Below are 19733 nucleotides of genomic sequence, written 5' to 3' on the forward strand. Positions count from 1 at the left end.
CTGGATCCATGGAGCCCACCCATACCCTGAAAAACACCTCCAGACCATTATCTATCCCATCTCCACCAAACTTTATAGTGGCATTCTACTGACATCTTCCAAACCCAGTTTTGTCTACTGGACTGCCAGGTGAAATGTGACTAGTCACTACAGAGGACATGTTTCCACCACTCCATGTCGATTGGTGATGTGTTTTACACCATTCCATATGATGCTCCATTTTTATTTATTAAAAACTACTCATCGCCATGGACCTCTGTCTTGCACTTTATCACAGATGGATCAAGAACTCTTACAGAAATTCTGAATGAACTCTTTGATTAGTTCACAACATATAAAGGTATTATAAGTACACCTAAATCAACCATACCCATATCTGACAGATGTCATGGAAAGGATTTATTTCTCTGACAGCATAAATTTTAGAACATTAAACCATGAATAAAGGTAGGATACAGATTGTAACTTGTACAATTTCACAATATTGGTTAATTAGAGACAAGATGAATTAGTTCTTATCTGCATCTTACTGCTCCAGATCCTGAGATGAGTGACCAGAGTCGCAAATGGAACATAAGCTAGCATGCCTCTTACATAATGGGAATTGTCTTAGAATGCAGATATAAAGAAGCACATTTATCATTTTCTATGGTAAATAAAAAGTCAGCACAATTTGTGGTGGAAACAAATCCACACAGAATAAATTTTCTGAAGGCTAACATTGACTGCTGTGACAAATTCTTGATAAAAAAGCAAAAGAAAAGCATTACAAATTTAAAAAAAAAGGATGATTACATATAAAGACACAGTTTTGTTTAAACAGAAAAGAAAACCAAGTATTTTGAAACATAAGTGGAACCCAGCAGTATCTATCCATTAGTTTATTGTTAAACTATGGCCAGTTGACAAATAGTCCATTTTGACAGAGTTAGGATTTAAAGCTGACAGAGAAAAATAAAAATACTGTATGAAGTCATATGTATACAATAGATTAACACAAATTCCTCCACAAAAGTAAACAAAGCACCATTCATAACAATCAGGAAAAAGAAACAACAATGGGACAAGTGTGCTAACATTGCTATTTTTATTTTTTTTTGTTTTTGTCTTTTTTTTATGATGTTAACACGCACAATTTCTAAGGATTTTTATGATGGCATCAACATTTTCTGCAGTAGTTTTATCATGATTTGGTGTTGCTTCTGATTATAAATTATTATCTTGTTCTTGAATTGTGGCTTTTTGAGGGTGAGGATTCTGTTTCTGTCATTAATTGCTCAAAATTCTTAATAGTTTAGTTGCTGTGTTTTGTTTTTGCAACGTCTTGGTTGATGTTTTTGGTCCTTAATTGCCATCATTTTGAGTAACAATCATTTTTTTATAGATAGATAGCTATCGTCCACTTTCCCTTTGTTTTTATGCCTCAGAGGTTGTGACCAGTCTTGGATTTGACATGAAAGGATAAAAGGATGGCATGTTTCTCACAAGTTTCTTTCAGTTTTGACCTCTTGCTAGTCCTCTCAACCTCAAATTTTGTGTTTTGGCTTTGGCTTCTTTTTTTAATTTACTGGCTTCGACACTTGTTTGCTTTTCTACGTGCATCTCCCAGTTCTACTCAAAAGGTTTACTTGCAAGTTTGCTGTCAGGACAAGTTTCATACACACCATTACATTGTTGTTTGCATAAATTTTGTTGCTACTATTTGGGCAGTTAATTTTGAAATTTGACATAATTGCAGTGTCATTATAAGAGATAACTCACATTGTCTCATGGCCAGTGGATTAAAGGTCCAAACAGTTAATGAAGACCATTGCTGGGAAAGATTTTAGGAAAGATTTGTCTATTGAAGTAGAGTTTAGTTTTGTTGTGGATGTTGTGTTTTTGTTTATTTCTGTTGTAATGTTTGTCAATGTCGAGATTGGCATCATTTTGATATTTTGGTATTTTAGCATCAACCCATCCTATCAATTTTTTTGGTTCCACATGTGAAAGGCTGTCATTTCCTTGTTTGTTTACCATTTTAATAGTCTCTTTGGACTTGCCTTCCTTTTAAGGCAATCATAATATTGCTTAGATGAATGTTAATCAAGAATGTTGTGTGATTTTTGTATTCTCTTAGTGATGCTACATGTACTGTAACTATAAAACCTATCTGGTTTTATAAAGTTCCCACACCAAAAGATATGTTGAGTTTTACACCGTTCTTACTTTAGTATAAGACATTCTGTATGTAACTTACTTATGTAACTTGTATGGGGAGAATCCTGAGATCAGTGCTGAAAAGGGACACTCCTGGTGCCTCCCCCTCATTTGGGACCCAGGGGAGTAAGGTAACAGAAACAGTTTGCCATTTCAAGCTATGAATTTTAAAAATGTTGCTGAGATGTCCTAGGACTTCTTTTAAAGGTGCTATGCACTGCAGCAAATGATTTCCTTTGGTAAAACCAATAGCTTTTTTGAAGCACACTGAAATCTGAATGTGTTTGATCAATTTCAGCTTAATTTCAACCATGGTAGATGGGATCAAGGCTGTTCCTTTCCTTTAATTTCAAATATATGACGTGTTATTGTGGTTTATGTTACAGTGCCAGCCATTTCTCTTGCATAGTGTTTCTGAGTCAGTTGCTCTGAGATGTTTTAAACAGCTGTTGTCATGCCTCCACACTGCAGTGGACTCTTTCAAAGTCAAATACATTTTGCATTTGAGATGTTTTGAATGTGGGTGACTGGGAGAGATATCAGCTAAGGAGTACCAGAGAGAAGAAGGGCTAGTGGCAGACATTTAAGTAAAACTATAGGCCAGGAAAGGTCACGAGGGCACATCTCCAGTGTGAACATTGGGGTTTGGCAGACATTAATAAGCACTGTCTTGAGTCACAGATGAGTGCTGTGTTTAAGAAAGTATGCATAAAGCAGAACATCATATTAGTCCTCTGTGCATATCAATGTATACACCACAGCTGGCCAACCAGTCAGACATTTTGAGCCAAAAAACCATGCCATTGCACTGCAAAGAGGCACATCATAAGTGTTATGAATAGTTTATTTTGAAATTTTTTCATCATTTAGGTGTCATTTCAGAGGGTTAATACACTCAAGTGATTTAATTCTATGGTTATAATAATCTCTATTTGGGATGCTGCTTCATCTATCATCTACGGGAATTTTTAACAGTTGATTCCACAGTAAAGGGTCAGTGAGGAACATAATCTGTAGTGTTTACAGCTGTAGATCATGGAATCTGTCCTCAAAATTCCCCTGGAAACTTTCATGCAGTGTAACTTACCATGTAGTTCTCCATCTTAGGGCTCATCGGCTTAATAAGGAAAATACTGAAAAGTGCACATAAGACAACTTATCCAAACACAGATAATATAATGACTCGTTATAGGGTCGCACCGATGACATCTTACAAGCATGCCTCCGGGGGCTTCTGGGAGGTTGTCTCGGCAACGGCAAACATGAAAGTCACAAAATGGCTCTGTCCATCAAAGATTACAACTTCGGAATGATTCAAAATAGGACAAAATACATTTTGGAATCACCTTCCTTGACCTTAAAAATCCCAAAATAGCCACCAAGAAGTTCCAGAAACTCCTCAGGAAAATGCAAAACAAAAATTAGTAAAGGACACCAATCACAACGCAAAGCTGAAGTTCTGGCATTTCCCACAATCAAAAAGGAATTTGGGTTTACATTGCATCCTTTTTGTCAGATATTCTGTGTTAAACTGTGTGGGTGATAATTAGAGCTCTGGTGACATTTGCTTTAAATTGTCATTTTCTTGTGAAAGGACAGTAACAACATACCTTTTCACAAATTTGCAGTTGATATGAGTTAGGTGTTACCATCTCAGAGTGCTTGGTAAACCTCTGAAAGAACTCGGTCTGTTTGACTGGCTGGGGTATTCATCTCAGTGCAGTGTGGCATTTCATATGCTGGTAAAATTACTTAATAATATGAAGCATCTACAGGCCAAATATTTTAGTATACAATACTGTAGTATATGAGAGAAATGCTGTATGTCTCGCTTAGGACACTTCTAACCATTCCAAAGTAAGTTATTTTAGTAAAGCCAGATTTCACAGGTGAAAAATTACTTTACTGTTGCTTTGTAAGTGTCAATAAAACCAAACAAAGCATTTATTAAGGTCTTGTTTCATAAGAATAAATAATGAATATATGCATTTTTGCAGTATCTAAAGTGTTACCTTAACAATAGCTCTCCAAAATAGCAGCATCTATCAAAACAAACACAAAAAAGTATGATGTTGATGTCATCCTAGCACATTTTGTGGTGGTTATTTTTTGCAGCGGTCACTGCTTTGTGTGTTGTTTTGTGAGTGCCACCATGTTGTTTCTAGTAAACAGCCCTGTTGCTAGTCACATAGATATTGACATTGTAATGTCATTGCACCACCTATTTAAGATGGCAGCATGCAGCAGTTGGTATCCTAGTGTTAAATATTTTCTGTGCAGTTGTGTTTTTTTCAGGGAAAGACATCCCAGGACTTCTGGCTTGAAATAGTCCAAGTGTTTGACAACAGTTTTGTTTTTGCTTTCTTGTTTTTGATTTCTCAATACATTTGTCCCCTCTTGTATTTGAACCTCTTGCTTGTCAGAAAAACTACGAATCAGCCTTTAGCTTTTAGCAGTGTCTATCCTCTCATGGTTAGTTTCCAAAATTTAAAACTAATCTCTGGTCACCATCTCCTCACACCCTGGTGTTAATAATACATTAGTATAAACTGCACTTAGAGGGAGTCAATTATATAAACATGGCTGCCATGTTTAAACTGCGTACAGGTTAGTGTTGGATTAATTCAAACATTTTGACTTCAGTACCAATACCATCTTTCAAATCTTAGCACTAGTAGCAAAACAAATACTGAAGCAAATAATGGATAGCGCCCAACTTCTCCTGCTTCCCAATAAGCTGCTTCTCACAATGTTGTATCTGAAACTCCCTTTGCCATCCGTGGCTTCTTGGAGAACATGTCCCTCTTAGGTCCAGACTTAATGTTGCTATGATAGTGAAATGCACATTGGTTAAAATAGTGTGTGTAATGCATAAGACTACATTGTGGATAAATGTGGTTTAGTATGACGCTTTCCATCACACTTTACAGAATCACAATGACTAAGCTTGAACTAGTTTGTGTTTATGTCTCTTCATCAGACAAGATCAGGATAGCATTCTTTGTGAACACGTGCTGTATGAAAATACTGCACTTGTCAACCCATGGGAATACATTCATCTTAGCTTTTCATGTTTTTGCTGTAAATACCACTTCACACCTGTCACATTTTGTGCCCATGGAAAATATCAAGATGAGTAAAGAATAAATGCTTATAAAGATTGATGTGTTGCGTCCTTTGGCTAGACAAGCCTTGTGACACTGTTAGCAAACAGCCACTGCAGTATCATTGGGTTCACCTTCAACTTTTGCCTTATAAGCAAAGTATTCCCATATCCCACTTCCACTGTTTAGTTTATGCTCTCTGTGCCTTTTTTAAAGTAATAGACATAGAGGTTGCTTTTCAATAAAGGAAGCATAAAGCAATTTCAGTCACATTTTCATGTAGAAAGATTACTAAACAATACATAATGCTGGTATAGTACCATTTTAAAAAATTTGGTAGTTTGGTACTTTTATAGTACCGGTATACCACACAATACTTCTACAGGCTGATTGAAATATGGAAAGAAGGTCATTCCATGAACATGCTTTCAGAGAGGTGCACATATCAGGTCTAGCATTTGTAATGTGAGTCAACTCATATCTTGAGCCCAATGATTTCCACTTTCACACCCGCACTCAGTGTAGGAATCTTAATTCCCTCCACTTTGGCATATCAGCTTGAGTGCTCATGTGTTTCCTAAAAAAACTTCTAACAGCTGTGTTTCTGTTAAATCGGCTGGGGTTCAAGTTCATGTTTTATGTCTCTCTTGTTTATTCTTGATTCTTTTATTTATGTTGATTTTGGTCATCAATGTTTTTATTTTGTCCTCCCTGCGAGGAGTTTGCATGTTCTCCCCGTGTCTGTGTGGGTTTCCTCCGGGCACTCCGTTTTCCTCCCACAATCCAAAGACATGCAGGTTAGGTGGATTGGCGATTCTAAATTGGCCCTAGTGTGTACTTGGTGTGTGGGTGTGTTTGTGTGTGTCCTGCGGTGGGTTGGCACCCTGCCCGGGATTGGTTCCTGCCTTGTACCCTGTGTTGGCTGGGATTGGCTCCAGCAGACCCCCCGTGACCCTGTGTTCGGATTCAGTGGGTTGGAAAATCCAGTTGGTCTTCCACAGTTCCTGGTAGCTCATTTTGAATACATATTTGTTGACTTATTTAATTTTTTCCTGTGCTTGTGCTCTTTTGGATATTATGAACATGTGTTCTGTTTTTTGACAATGCCTTAGATTCCGTATTGAGACTTTTTTTTTGCTTGGATTGTCTTGTGTTATTGGCAGCATCTTTATGCCTTTTGTGCTTCACAATGTAAATAGAGCATTTTGTGAGAACAAACCTTTTATTTTATGAAGATCCTGTGTTTGCCCTCATTACTACCTGGGGTTTAATTGTAAATCCCCCTTATACCGTGCAGAGGCGTAGCTAGGGTTTTCAGCGCCCGGGGACAACTGAAGATTTTGCGCCCCCTCCTGTTTGCCATAATGCAATGGGGAAGGAAAAGAAACATTAATTTGGCGCCCCCTGGATGCTACGCCCGGGGACAGATGTCCCCCCTTGCCCACCCCCCAGCTACGCCACTGACCCCGTGAGCATTTTTGAAAGAAATCAGCAGACAAATCTTATGTAGTACATATGGAGTAGTCTATGTAGAAATGTGCATTGTATTATTATCATACCTAAAATGTAAGTAATTTGATTGTGTAATTCTTAGATGTCCTTCCCCTGTTTTATTGTAGTCACTTAAAATCTATGAAAGAACATTATGTCAGTTAATGATAATTTATTTTTTTAAAGTACAAATGAATTTCCACATGTCAGGTACATGCTACCCAAACATACCCAGTCCTCCTATCGGAAAAAGGAAATACTGTATCTGGACAACTGCACAAGGATTGGCATGGTAGATATTCATCTGTAGCAACACATTCCAAAATATTTTTTCTGTTTCAAAATAGGTGCAAAAAGTAATTGAAATTTTACTGAAATACAGGGTAGCTGTTTAAAATTTAAGTCAGCCAGGCTTACCATAATTGCAATTCAATAAAACACAACAAAGGGGTTAATAGTGCAGTATCCTGCAATGGCAGCAGGTTCTGCTGAAAAACCTAATAGCAGCACCTGAGAGCAATTACCCAATCTCAGGTCTCACCTGAAAATGTAACAATTAACATATTTTTAACAAAAGAAAAACAGAAGAAAGGGCACTAAATAAATGCAAGAAACACAGAATATGTCATATACCTTTAAATTCAAATAACATTTCTTAGTGTTAGATAAGAATATGAGTCCCAAGTCATTTACAAAATCTGTTGGTTTTGATATTCTCTCTTACGTCACAGATATTGTCCTGCTCGTTTTCTATTTATTTTCATTTCTCTTGTCTTTTTGACAGATCTCTCTGAACAGTAACTTACTGTGACAATCCATTAAATATCTGTGGGCACAGCTGTTTTAGTTTATACAGGTGTTATAATTATGTTCTGTTTATTTATAATTTTGTACTTCTCTTTGGAGATCTGTTTCTAGGGATTATTTAATATTATTTTGTTTGGGTTGCTGAATCAAATTATGTTAGGTTTCTGTTTTTGTTTTGACTTAGTTAGTATTTATTTGTGTATTTTTCCTGTGGTATTTTGTTTTTTCATGGCTGTTGTAATTATGTAATGCTGCTGTTACACTGTTGCTATGGCAATATGGTTTAATGCCATGACAAATGACGTCAGCAGTGCAATGATATGAAAGTTGCTGTGTTCAGTTTCTCTTTATCCAAGTTTGGTGGATAACCCTGTAACACTTAGTGCTGTGTTTTTCTATGTTTGTATTTACATTTTAGACAAAATATGTTGCAAAAGAATCAGTGTTTTGTTTTGCTTTGATGAATGATCAGCTTGATTTTTTTGGTTTTTAAATTTAGCATATTTTATGATTTACTTTTAATCTTCCAGTTCTCGACTCAAAGTATTTGCACTATTTTTATCAGAACAATGGGTTATACCTATTTTTTGTTTAAGAAGAAGGAAAGACAGTGTTGGGTAATACGAGGTCCAAGTGGTGAACCATACACTGTCAAGCTGATTTTCTTACAAACTCCTGAAAATAAAAATTGCACATTAAGATACAGACGGTTTTAGCTGTCACTCATAAGGATGGCTATAGTGCTGTTACTTCATCAGCTTCTTAGATATATTCTGTTTGTTTTTCAGAAAAAACTTGTGGAGTTCATAACTGAAATGCAATCAAGAACTGAAAAAATTGAAGATTTGGTTTCTGAATTGGAATTAGCCTTTAACACTGTTGAGGTAAGTAGCATCATTAAGAACACTTGTGCTTTCTGTTCCCATCCAAATGCCTTTAGAAGATGATAATGCTGCTTTTAAGAAGAAACTTTGACGCCAAGTAGGCCTAATGCAAAACTGCGTTGCAATAGTAAGGTCACTGAAGATGTCATATGATTGGTAACAGAGGTTGAGGGAACACTTTGTAGTGGATTGAAGTCTGAAATGAAAGTGTCTAAAAGAAGAATGGCAGTGGACAGATAGGATATAAGCTCAGATAGGCATCCTCATAATACTGAATGTTAAGAACCATGTGTATTATTTTATTGTTTGACTGAGACGCACCAAACATTTCAGTGAGTAGCTTAGGGGTTAACACAGCTGCCTGGATGTAAATCCATTCTGTTCGCTATCAGTTTGAGGTTTGCTTAATGTTCTTATGTCTGACAAAACTAGAAATGTGCGTATACACAAACATACAAAAAAAATATTTAGATGCATAAAACTGTGTGTAATTGAAGTTGTAAATAACTCCCCTTTATAAATCCCAATAAACGTGAATTTTCGCACACATGTACAAACTTATAGCCCCACTCTGACTCCTCACAGAATTTTGCTATTTGAATATGCAAATCAATATAAATAGCCCCTTCCGCTCAATGATTTGTTAAAAGACAATGGCAAGAGTGAATGTAAAAAAGAAGAATTTCAGCAAATCCAAAATGGAGGTCCTGCTCAGTGAAGTGGAGGCAAAGAAACATAAACTATTTAGTGGCTTAAGGAGTGGTATAAGCAACAAAAGTAAACTGATGGAGTGGCACAGCGTGACAGAAACACTCAAAAGTTCAAGTTCAGAAAGTTGCACATTACCCGAAATAAAAAAAAAAGTGGTCAGATATCAAAGTTGACAGGACAAGGTGAGTTGCATCCCACAGTCAGAACCACTGGAGGAGGTAGTAGAGCTGTTAAGCCAGTCATCATCATGGGAAAAGAAATCAATGTAAATCTGTAAATACATACTCTATTCTAAATCTTCCATTTGCGATGTCTTCTATAAAATGCTAAAGCAGCCATGGTAGTTGGAATAGTTTGGCCATTCTGTGCACTATTATATTGTTACAGACTGATTACAATCAAGTGCTTTAAATTTGTAAACAATATGTAATTAAATTTGATGTATTTGATAAATCTTTTGTCATGGATGCAAATATAAAAAAGAAAGAGAAACTGCACAGAAGTAGCAGCACCGACTTGTTGCTGGGTCCCACCATTTACAAAACCAAGCGGAAACGTGTGTGGTCTGAGGCAGCTGTGAAAATGTACGTAGTATTATGCCACGTTTAGTTTGTATACATCTTGATGTGAGTGCTGAAAAACATTTTTGTGTGTACACACAGTTTATACATGAGGCCCCAGGTGTTCAGACATTCTTCTACAACCCAAAGATATCCCAACAGGTTAACTGGTGTGTGTGCAATTGTGCCCTGTGGTGGACTAGCATCTGTTCTGTTTTGGGTTGTTTCACTTCATTGATAGGCTTCAACACCTGGGGCTTCATGTATAAATGGTGTGTACGCACAAAAATGTTGCATTCTCCCGTTTCCACACTCAAATCGCGATGTATAAAACATAAATTTGGCGTAAAGCCACGCACATTTTCATGTTAGCTCAATTCCTGGCGTACGCAAGTTCTCTGCTCAGTTTTGCAAACTGGTGGCACCCAGCGTCAAAGCAGTGCCTTTGTTCAAGTGTGGTTTCCCTTTCTTTTTTAGATGCACATCCCTGGCGCGGCTTTATAAATACACTGAAATTAACCGCATATTGTTTATTAGTTTAAGGCATCTGATTGTAATTAACCTGTAACAATATAATGGTTCACGGAATGGCAAAACTATTCCAAATACCTGCTTTAGCGTTGTTCCTCTCAATGCACCACTCAGACTATTTATCCCACTGTATCTGAGTGTGGAATCACAGCTGTACAGCAGCTGATTGGAAAGAGAATTATCGGTCTACAGTGTCAAGCACACACTGCCTCAGCCATGCACACAGCCTATTGAACTGCTCTCAAACGGCAAACGCTTGAGAGCCTTTCCTGTACGGACAGTGCGGTTCGAAACAGTTTCATCCCAAGAACTATAAACGCATTCAATCAGTCCATTAAGTGCTCCTTGTAGAACTGTTTGTACTTATAAGTACAATTACCTCACTGTAAACTTGCGATACAGTTATAATATTACACAACCTGAGCCACTTTATAAAGCGCATATTTACATATGATGACGATATAATTTTTAAGATGAATTGCAGTGAAAATATGTTTATTACATTATAGAGATAAAATTTTAACATCATTTAAAGAATCTATATTGTTAGTAATTAAATATGTGAGGACAGAGTGTCACAGTGCTAGCTAGTTCAGGGATTGTTCCTGCCTCGCACTGTATTCTTGCTGGGGCTGGCATGATACTGGAAGGATAGATGGATAGCATAATTAAAAATGTACTACGAAGATATTTCAATGTTCCTTAAAAGTTTTGAAGAATCGGCGTTCTAAGCTTACAGATGGCTTAACATCTATTACAGAGCTGATTGTGTGGTGATTGGTTACTTGGAGAAAGAAAAGGAAGGACAGGAATTGGGGGTTAGTACGTTTGAAAGAGACAATACTGCTGCAATAAATTATTGCACGGCGCAGCAAGCATCTTGCGTGAGGCAGTCTCTGGGTAGGGTACCAGCTCGTCACTATCACTGCACCACCATGTTCCCATGTTTAATAACATGCTTTAAATCCTAGCATCATGAAAATGATATCTTGTATACATCTCAGTATTTAAATTATTCTGTAATATCACAAATGTAATGGATTCTGTGTCCAGTCAGAGGAAGAGAAAGCCCGTTTAAGAAGCATTTAGTGATTCACACACATAGAGCACATAGAAGAACACATACAAAACAAAGCATTGAACGTGGTACCTTAGTTACGATGGTATTTGAGAAATTAGTAAATTAAATGATTTAAAGATGAAGTTTATGATGCTCTACTTTAATGACAAAATAAACTACGTGATTAAATTGGAAATTTCGAGATTAAAGTTGACATTTCTACCTTTTTTCCCCACTGTGTCCCTATTTTTTTTTTCTCTGTACCCTAATTAAGCTTTCATATGACACTCAGACGGTGGGCTTCGACTCACCTTTTCACGGCGACTTTGATATCTGACAACTTCTTTTTTATTTCAGGCACTGTGCGACTTTGTGAACTTGAGCTTTCGAGTTTCTCCGACACTCTATGTCACTCGATCAACTTCCTTTTGTTATTTATACCACTGTTTAAACCAACAAATAGTACATTTTTTCCTTGCCTCCACTTGGTATTCGCAGAAATTCTTCTATTTTCCCCCGTGCTTTTGCCATTGTCTTTTCACAGAACGCTGATCTTAAGGGCTATTTATATTGATTTGCATATTCAAAGAGGTGAAATTCTGGGAGGAGACAGGGAGGGACAGCAGGTGCATGCACATACTTTACTTTTCACGCTGACCGGGATTTATGGAGCGGAAAAACGTGGAAGTTGGCGAACGCACAGATTTATGCTTCTGGATTCTTTTGAGCGTACGCACATTTCCACTTTTGTTCTTACGCCATGTTTTAGTGTGAATTCTACGCATGGCATTATGCATGAGGCCCCTGGAGAACCTGCAATAGAGAAAATGGATGAATGCTTGATTGCTTTTTCTCACAAAGAGTACCACACTTGTGGTACAAACAAAAAGACTTTAAAGTTCATAGTGGGAACAGACTTCAGTATGACATGTTTTTACATAATAACTAGTTAATCAGTGCTTGAAGTGGGCCTCTGTACCTGCACTTCTATGTTTTGCTCTTTGAAGTATGGGGAGTTTTCTTCATTATTAGCAAGATTTCAAGTTAACCTGTACTCCCCAGTATGCATTACTAGTACTCTTTGGAGTAGCATCACTTTTTTTATTTCATATTAGCATTTCTTACAAACCCCCAGTATCTATTATGCCAGATATACTGACTTCCCACTGTCTCTAGTGTATACCTCGCTAAACTTCATTACTCAGGATACACTACACAGTGTAGCTAAGTGTTTCATTATTGAATTTTTGTGTTGTAATGGTCACGAAGGCCATTTAACTGTGTACTCTGTGGTTTGTGGGCTATGTTTTTATGTGCCACCAAACACTTTGATATGTTACTTTATTATGTAATGTATGACTTTTTTTTATCGGTTTACATTTTTACCTTTAGTACTATTGTATTAGTTAATCATTTAAAATTATAATTACTAGATTATCTTTTTTGTTTATATGTTAATTTTAGGAACTTTAATAGATTTAGTTTGTGTTTAAATAAAAACAGGAAAATTGCACCAAAACTGAGCAGCAGCTTGACAAGCAGAATGATGAAATGATGAAGGCAGTGCTGGATAGGTACAATGAGATGTCTCAGAATCTGGAAGATGAGAAGAAAATCAAACTGGAACAACTGTATGACCAGTTGGTGACCTTCCAGGAGAGCATTGAGTCTGCAAAAGACATTCTGGAAAAAGCTGTGAAAGAATCTGAGGAACCTGATGAGCTCACCTTTGTATCTGTAAGTAACCATACATAACTCTTAAAAATACTTCAGTGTTAGGATGTTGTTACATTACAATAACCCAACATGTCTCCTTACTGTGCTTTCTTCTGTTATATTCCTTTTCTAACTAGTCAAAGAGCAAGCTGCAATGTGACCGAATCTGCTTGCAGTCCTGACTGCCCATCCCCACTCCACTATAGCTTTGCATAAGATGCAAGTCAAACCTATTTTTAACACCTCACAGTGTATCCAATTCCAATACATACTGTGACAGCTTTCCTTAAAGTGATAAATGATCTTCAGTCCTTAAGATGTTTTGCCATCCGTCTGTCCTAAATTAAACCTCCTACAGCTTCTGCCTGTTATTTGTAGCTCTGCTGTTTCCTTCAATGAAATGTGCATTACTTTTTCTTTTCTCATCATCTTGCAAAATCTGTTCACTCATATTATTTCACTGCTTATACATTTTATACCAACCTGTAAAAATATATTTTTCTGTAAGGTTTTGTAATAAAATATACACTTGATAGCGGAAGAAGGAGGACTTCAACATGTGAACTTTACAATGCTAAGCCATGATGCGTTTTTATATATTACTTTGTGCCCTCCCCCACCATAACCTATCATCTGTGGGGGAGGAGCGAAAGTTTTAGATTAGTCAAAAATTTCAGTCTCTGGTTTTTGATAGATCTTGATGTTTTAGGGTCCCCTGATACCGAAAACATCGAAATCTCTACGCTTGGTGTGTGTGTGTGTATGCTTTTTGTGTCATTGTTTCTTGAGGATGATCTAGAGCTAAAACAGCTGGATGGAAAAATACCAAACTCGAAACATAAGCCTGTTATGAGATGACGATGTGCTGAGTAGTTTTTGAGCCAAATTGTGCAAGAGAAAGAAGTACTATAGAGGAACCCTCAATTATTGTAATTCTGCAATTAATTATGAATTCTTCTCGTCAATTAGTATAGTAATGACCTATTTTATGATCAGAAAGATCAGCATCAAAGCAGTAAATAATTACTGAAGTTTTATAGAATAGCTCGGGTGACTTGGTTCACAAAGCCTACTGATGCTCATGTCCAAATTTTTAAAACATTTTTTTATCAGTAGATATTTTATCGAACGTTTTACTTCCAGAAATTCTAGAGGAAGATTTATTTTAGAAGAATTAAATGGTTTGTCAGTCCTGAGCCCAAGCTTGTCAGCACCGGCATAAAATAGTTCATGTTTCAAGATCCATTCTTCCCTAATTTTTAATTTCACTCATGAAGTTGTACTGCTGTACTTTGAAAGTACAAGAGATGGTCCTTGGCAATTCTTTCAGGACATAAGGGATAACTCCCGGCAGACTTCAGAGAATGTAAAAGTTAGCACATAGCTGTCTATAAACTTATTAATTAGTTATTGTTGTGTTTATGTCAAATTCATTATATTCCAATAATATATATTTTAGGGTACAATTCAGAAATTCATCCTAATGGTTGTGCTCCTGATGTAATGGGTTGCTTGGCTGCCATGTTGTTTTCAGGGGCAGAAGGGGGGTGACTGGAATTGTGGATAACAAGAGAAAGGCATCTTGAGAAAACTAAGCCATACTTGAGAAATCTATCTCTAGAAGCCTCTATGGTTATGCAAATTCTCATTGTCTCAGTATGTGAGTAGGGTGTTCTTTATCTATAGATGGTACCCTAAATGGTTATGATCGTGCGTCATGGTAAAAAAGCCCGGGCTTGTCTTAATTGGGGTCAGTGTAGAACAATAATGAAGGTGGGATTTGGCTCTTTAAGGATACATCATAGCTTAGAGGTGCAGTGGCATCAGGGACTGCCTGAGAACACTGAAAACAGGAACAGCTAAGACTTTCTACACCAGCTCTTTATTCCAGAAATGGTTTTAAGGGAAAAGGTAGAAGTTATGATCTTAATAGAATTTAAAAATCCGCCCTGAGCCTGTAGATCACTGAGCTTGGAATTGGGAGGTAAGGCGTAAAGACATATTGAAATGGAGGTAACATTTTGATATAGTTTTCTTTGACATTTTGCATTTACTCTTTCATTAAATATTAACCCTGAAAAAAGTGCTGTGAAGCTAAAAATACACATTCCTGTTTAATTTCAACAATCTGAATTAAGTGTGATCCACTTTATATTTGTACTTATTCAGTAACACATTTCAACCTTGAACCTTTCTTTTTTATTTCCAGTCTTCTAATGAAATAAACACAAGGTAACACCAAGATGGAGTGTTTTGTGTGCTTAAACTTACAGTATGTATAAAAGCAACTGTAAATGATACTGGCTGTTTTTGTTTTCTTTTGCATGTGCATGGATCTTAAAAGTTTCATCTTTTCAAAATGTGTGGTGCTGACTATAATTTAACTGCTTGTTTTGTTGAGGCAAACTTACTCAAAACGCATGTGTGTCTCATGAGATCGCCTGCACTTAAAGCTTTAATAAACAGGAATGTTGGAATTCAGTTTGGTAGAGGCTTCCTCTGAATTATGAATAACCACATTATTAAAATACAGGTATACAAGATTCTCATTTAATACCATTTCTCATTGTGTAAACAACAATGAAGTTGAATTTTCGCTGTTATAGAAACAGTCTGAGATGATTTTCAAATGGGCACCACTAGTTCTATCACCCAGTTGTCTTAGCAATCATTCCAAATATGACTTATTGCTGCCTGTGTCATGTAGTGATGCTGGATGTTGATGGCCTGCAATCAGTCTCAGTCTCACAGCTGTAACTTGAAATGATAAAGTGTTGGTAAAAGTGGCTTATTAAACAATATTTAATACAGGGAAAATTTCTTATAAAAGTTTGTGGCAAGGACTTACTTTTTTTAATAGTAATTCTGTGAACCTGTATGCATTTTGGTGTTATGTGAGCAAAAACGAAAGTCGTTTTTGGGGCCAAGAAATGGTTAAAAAGCTTCCTTTTAAAGTTATGGTGATTATTTGTTTACACTACAGAAATTCACCTTACAAATGTGTTTTCAGGAATGGATTGTAAACCAGGGGAAATCTGTTTGAACAAAGAGAATTTACTCAACTAGTTCAAAAATCCAAATCATCAAATAGCAGCAGAGTGCCAAGTGACATACGACTTTCTGAATGAAGTTAAGATTTTATAAAGGTGATGCAAGAGAATGGGGGCAATACTGTCAAAGTAGCACTGTGGCAAGTAGGAACAGGGCTTAGCAGGACACTTTGTCACATGGAGAATCCTGCACTGATAGAAACATTTGTGTTATGCCAGTGAAGACAAAAGTTCACTGCTAGGAGCTGATGTACAACATGTGTTATAAGAGTATCCTGAAACTATTTAATGGATACTGGGTGATCTTGGGGCAGGTTAAACAATTCTATTTTTCATTTGGTGGCAGCAGGCTTTTCTTTTGAGAGAATGCAACGAACCCAGTACATACTATGGATGGCAGGCAGACTGGGGGTTACTAGGATTTCATGGACCTTTATATGGGGGCTGGACCTCAACAATGCAAACTTGACTTGACTTGAACAAGGCCCTGGAAGTCTCCATGATTGAGGTTTAAGATCCTGAGATAACAGGATAATTGAAAAGAGTCATGGATTAGGACAAATGTCCCATTGGCAGTTACAAGAGAGACCCACATAAGACGAAAGTGTTAGGCAGGCAAGGTGAAAGTAACTGCTTTATTATAGTATTTTGTGGTGGGAGAGTGGCCAAGCCAAACCTATTAAAAAGGTGTACTATGTAGCAAAGCCTGAAGAAAGCCTGTGATTTGTATTCTCCCTTGTGTCATCCTCCTCTTTTATTTATTAGTTGTGCAGATGAGGCATTCTAGTTTTTTGTTTTGCCTCCTTCATTTTGGTCTGGGTTCATGCTTTGAGAGTACATGCTGTCATTGACAAGATATCTAAATAACGTTTGGTAAATCATAAGAGATATAGACAGGTAGAAATGTCACAAAGTGTAACTCCTATCAATCAATTAAAATTCTGATTTACAGTAAATAAGTTATTTATTATTAAACTGTTAAATGAGAAGTGTGCTTTATTCACAAGCAACATTAAGGAGTAAGTGGATTTGTGTTTTCTATTAAATAAAATGGTTTTGTATTTTAATGTAGTCGTATTTATTATGTCACCGTAGAGTAAGAAGTTCACTGTACTAAATGTGTCAATACCACTATTACCAAAAGCAAGACATGGTAAAATGAAAGGTGTGGTAAATGCCCAAATTAAATGCAGTAGAATGATGATGAAACAGGTGAATAAATCAATGGAATATAAAGTATGTAAATGATGTGCAACCCATACAGCAGTTAATACTTTGCATACAAAAGGAAAATAGAAAATAACTTATTCTTGACAGTTGTGTCAGCCATTTGAATGTTTTTTTGTTTTTTTTGCATTTTGGTGTTGGATACTCTTACTCTTTTTTTTTCTAGCTGGGAGTCTTCTCTTAAATTCCACAATCTAAAGGGCTGTAATGTTATGCTCAAGTGATGCAGTGAGCATGATCATGTTAGTTACCATGTGGCATCATGTTGAACCTTTTCCTGTTTATAAAAGATGACTATGGTAGGATCATCAGCCATTTTGACCCCATTTAGTATCCTCACAGTTTCTTTATTTCCTACAATTTTGAAGCACTTTTGCAGCAGCACATTTCTCAAAAATTTCTATCATATTTTAGCATTCTTTTCTTGTGCTTTACTTAGGAGGTATTTCTGGTCATTAGAGCTTATTCAGAGAATTGGTAGGCACACACACTAATTGCACAGGATTAGGTCGGTGAAGCAAGTTTGGAATTGGGGACATTTATGGTTAACTATTTTTCAGGTTATAACAGAGTATGAATGCTTGTTTAATACAATGCGCTGTTTTCTCTATCTCGCTGGACCTGCTAACATTTTTTGCAACTCAGCACTATGTTTTGTGCATATTGATATTTTTATTTGTAAATAACTGCTGGTCATGACACTGCACAAGTTCATAAATAAAGAATGTCTGAGACTCAATATGCCAAACCAAAAGTAAGCAAGAAATAAATAAAATTACTAAGACAGCTAACAATATGTTTATTAAATATACTGTTAGCTGTCTCAGTTATCTCTTCATCTCTTGATTGAAACAACTATTCTTTAAAATTGACAGTATCTTGCAACTTTTGCTTATGATTTCATACAATTTTATAATTTGTTTTTGTTAGTGTATTATTTCTGTTGCTGGTTTGTAAACACTGGTGTACTGGTAACATCATGTGCTCTCTCTACCATTGCTAACAGCATGCATGCATTTACTTTTATGTGTGCAAGATTAGTTAGCCTCTGTTATAAATTACAAACAATCAATTCCAGCACCAAGATTAATTGCCAATGTTGTCACAATTTAAATTTCAAAACAGTATTGTCAGAATACTGCAAATAATTAAAATAGTTCCATGTAGTTTTACTTTATAAAGGGGGAAATTGTACTGACAAAAAAATTGAAATAGAAGGTTACTGTTACTGTAAATTTTATCTATTTATAGTATAAGAGCCCTGAAATAAAAACAGGTGTGTTTGATGGTGAGATGCTGTGACCAATCAGTCAGTTCAGTCAGTATTTGTTCTTTTAGTGTTTCACAGTTGGAAGAGATGATAAGGTATGATGAATGAGGGAATAAAAAAAGATAGCAAAATGGAGTTGGTCTTTTCCATTGTCCAAGATGGATCCCTAATACAGTGCTCCACTGACAGCAGCATCAAACTTCCCAAAGTTTATCGGAAAATAGCCAAAAGGGAGAAAAAGACCTCATAGAAGGAGAAATAATAATAATAATAATAATATACTATAGTATTGCAGATTTAATATATCTTCACCCCTGCCAGGGGTGATTCTTTGTATTTTGGGTATGCCCTGTCTCTTGGCATGTCAGAGGACTAGGGCTCTGTGATCTTTGGTGTTAACCTCACTTGGGGTGGAAGGAGAAGAAAAAGAGAACAAGTTATAATTTATCTTTTTTTTTATCTCCCCAGTTCTAAGAGTCAATTTATTGGATAGTTTACTAACTGAAACTCCTGGCAATAAAAATATTAAATTAAAGCTGAAATCTCAAATAACTCAAAAAATGTCTCCTAATGTTCAGAAGCAGTAAATCTCTGATTGGTCATTAAACTTTGTAAGCTGGGGCCTCATGCATAACGCTGTGTGTAGAATTCACACTAAAACATGGCGTATGGACAAAAACGGAAATGTTCTGGCGCACAAAAACATCCAGATGCATAAATCTGTGAGTTCGCCAACTTCCACGTTCTTCCGCTCCATAAATCCCGGTCAGCGTGAAGAGTAACGTACGTACATGCGCCTGCTGCCACTCCCAAACTCCTCCCAGAATTACGCCTCTTTGAATATGCAAATCAATAATGATAGTCTTTAAGCTATGTTGCACAGTGTTCTGTGAAAAGGTAATGGCAAAAGCACTGGGGGGAAATGGAAGAATTTCAGTGAATACCAAGTGGAGGCAAGGAAAAATATACTATTTGTTGGTTTAAACAGTGGTATAAACAACAAAAGGAAGTTGATTGAGTGACATACTCTCAAAAGTTCACGAAGTCGCACAATGCCGAAAAAAAAGAAGTTGTTAGATATCAAAGTTGCCGTTAAAAGGCGAGTCGTAGCCCACCGTCTGAG

At 36.5% G+C, this 19733-nt stretch overlaps 1 protein-coding gene across 1 annotated transcript in view; it reads left to right on the forward strand.

Annotated features, from left to right (window-relative positions):
• cmya5 (cardiomyopathy associated 5) overlaps positions 1–19733 on the forward strand; it is an 80529-nt gene that overhangs the window by 26889 nt on the left and 33907 nt on the right. Inside the window, exons 3-5 of the mRNA XM_051929495.1 lie at positions 8390–8485; positions 12851–13084; positions 15273–15295. Of these exons, the coding sequence (XP_051785455.1) occupies positions 8390–8485; positions 12851–13084; positions 15273–15295 (353 nt within the window). The remainder of the gene's footprint in view (positions 1–8389; positions 8486–12850; positions 13085–15272; positions 15296–19733) is intronic.

This window comes from Erpetoichthys calabaricus, chromosome 7 (assembly GCF_900747795.2).
Source record: "Erpetoichthys calabaricus chromosome 7, fErpCal1.3, whole genome shotgun sequence".
NCBI lineage: Eukaryota > Metazoa > Chordata > Cladistia > Polypteriformes > Polypteridae > Erpetoichthys > Erpetoichthys calabaricus.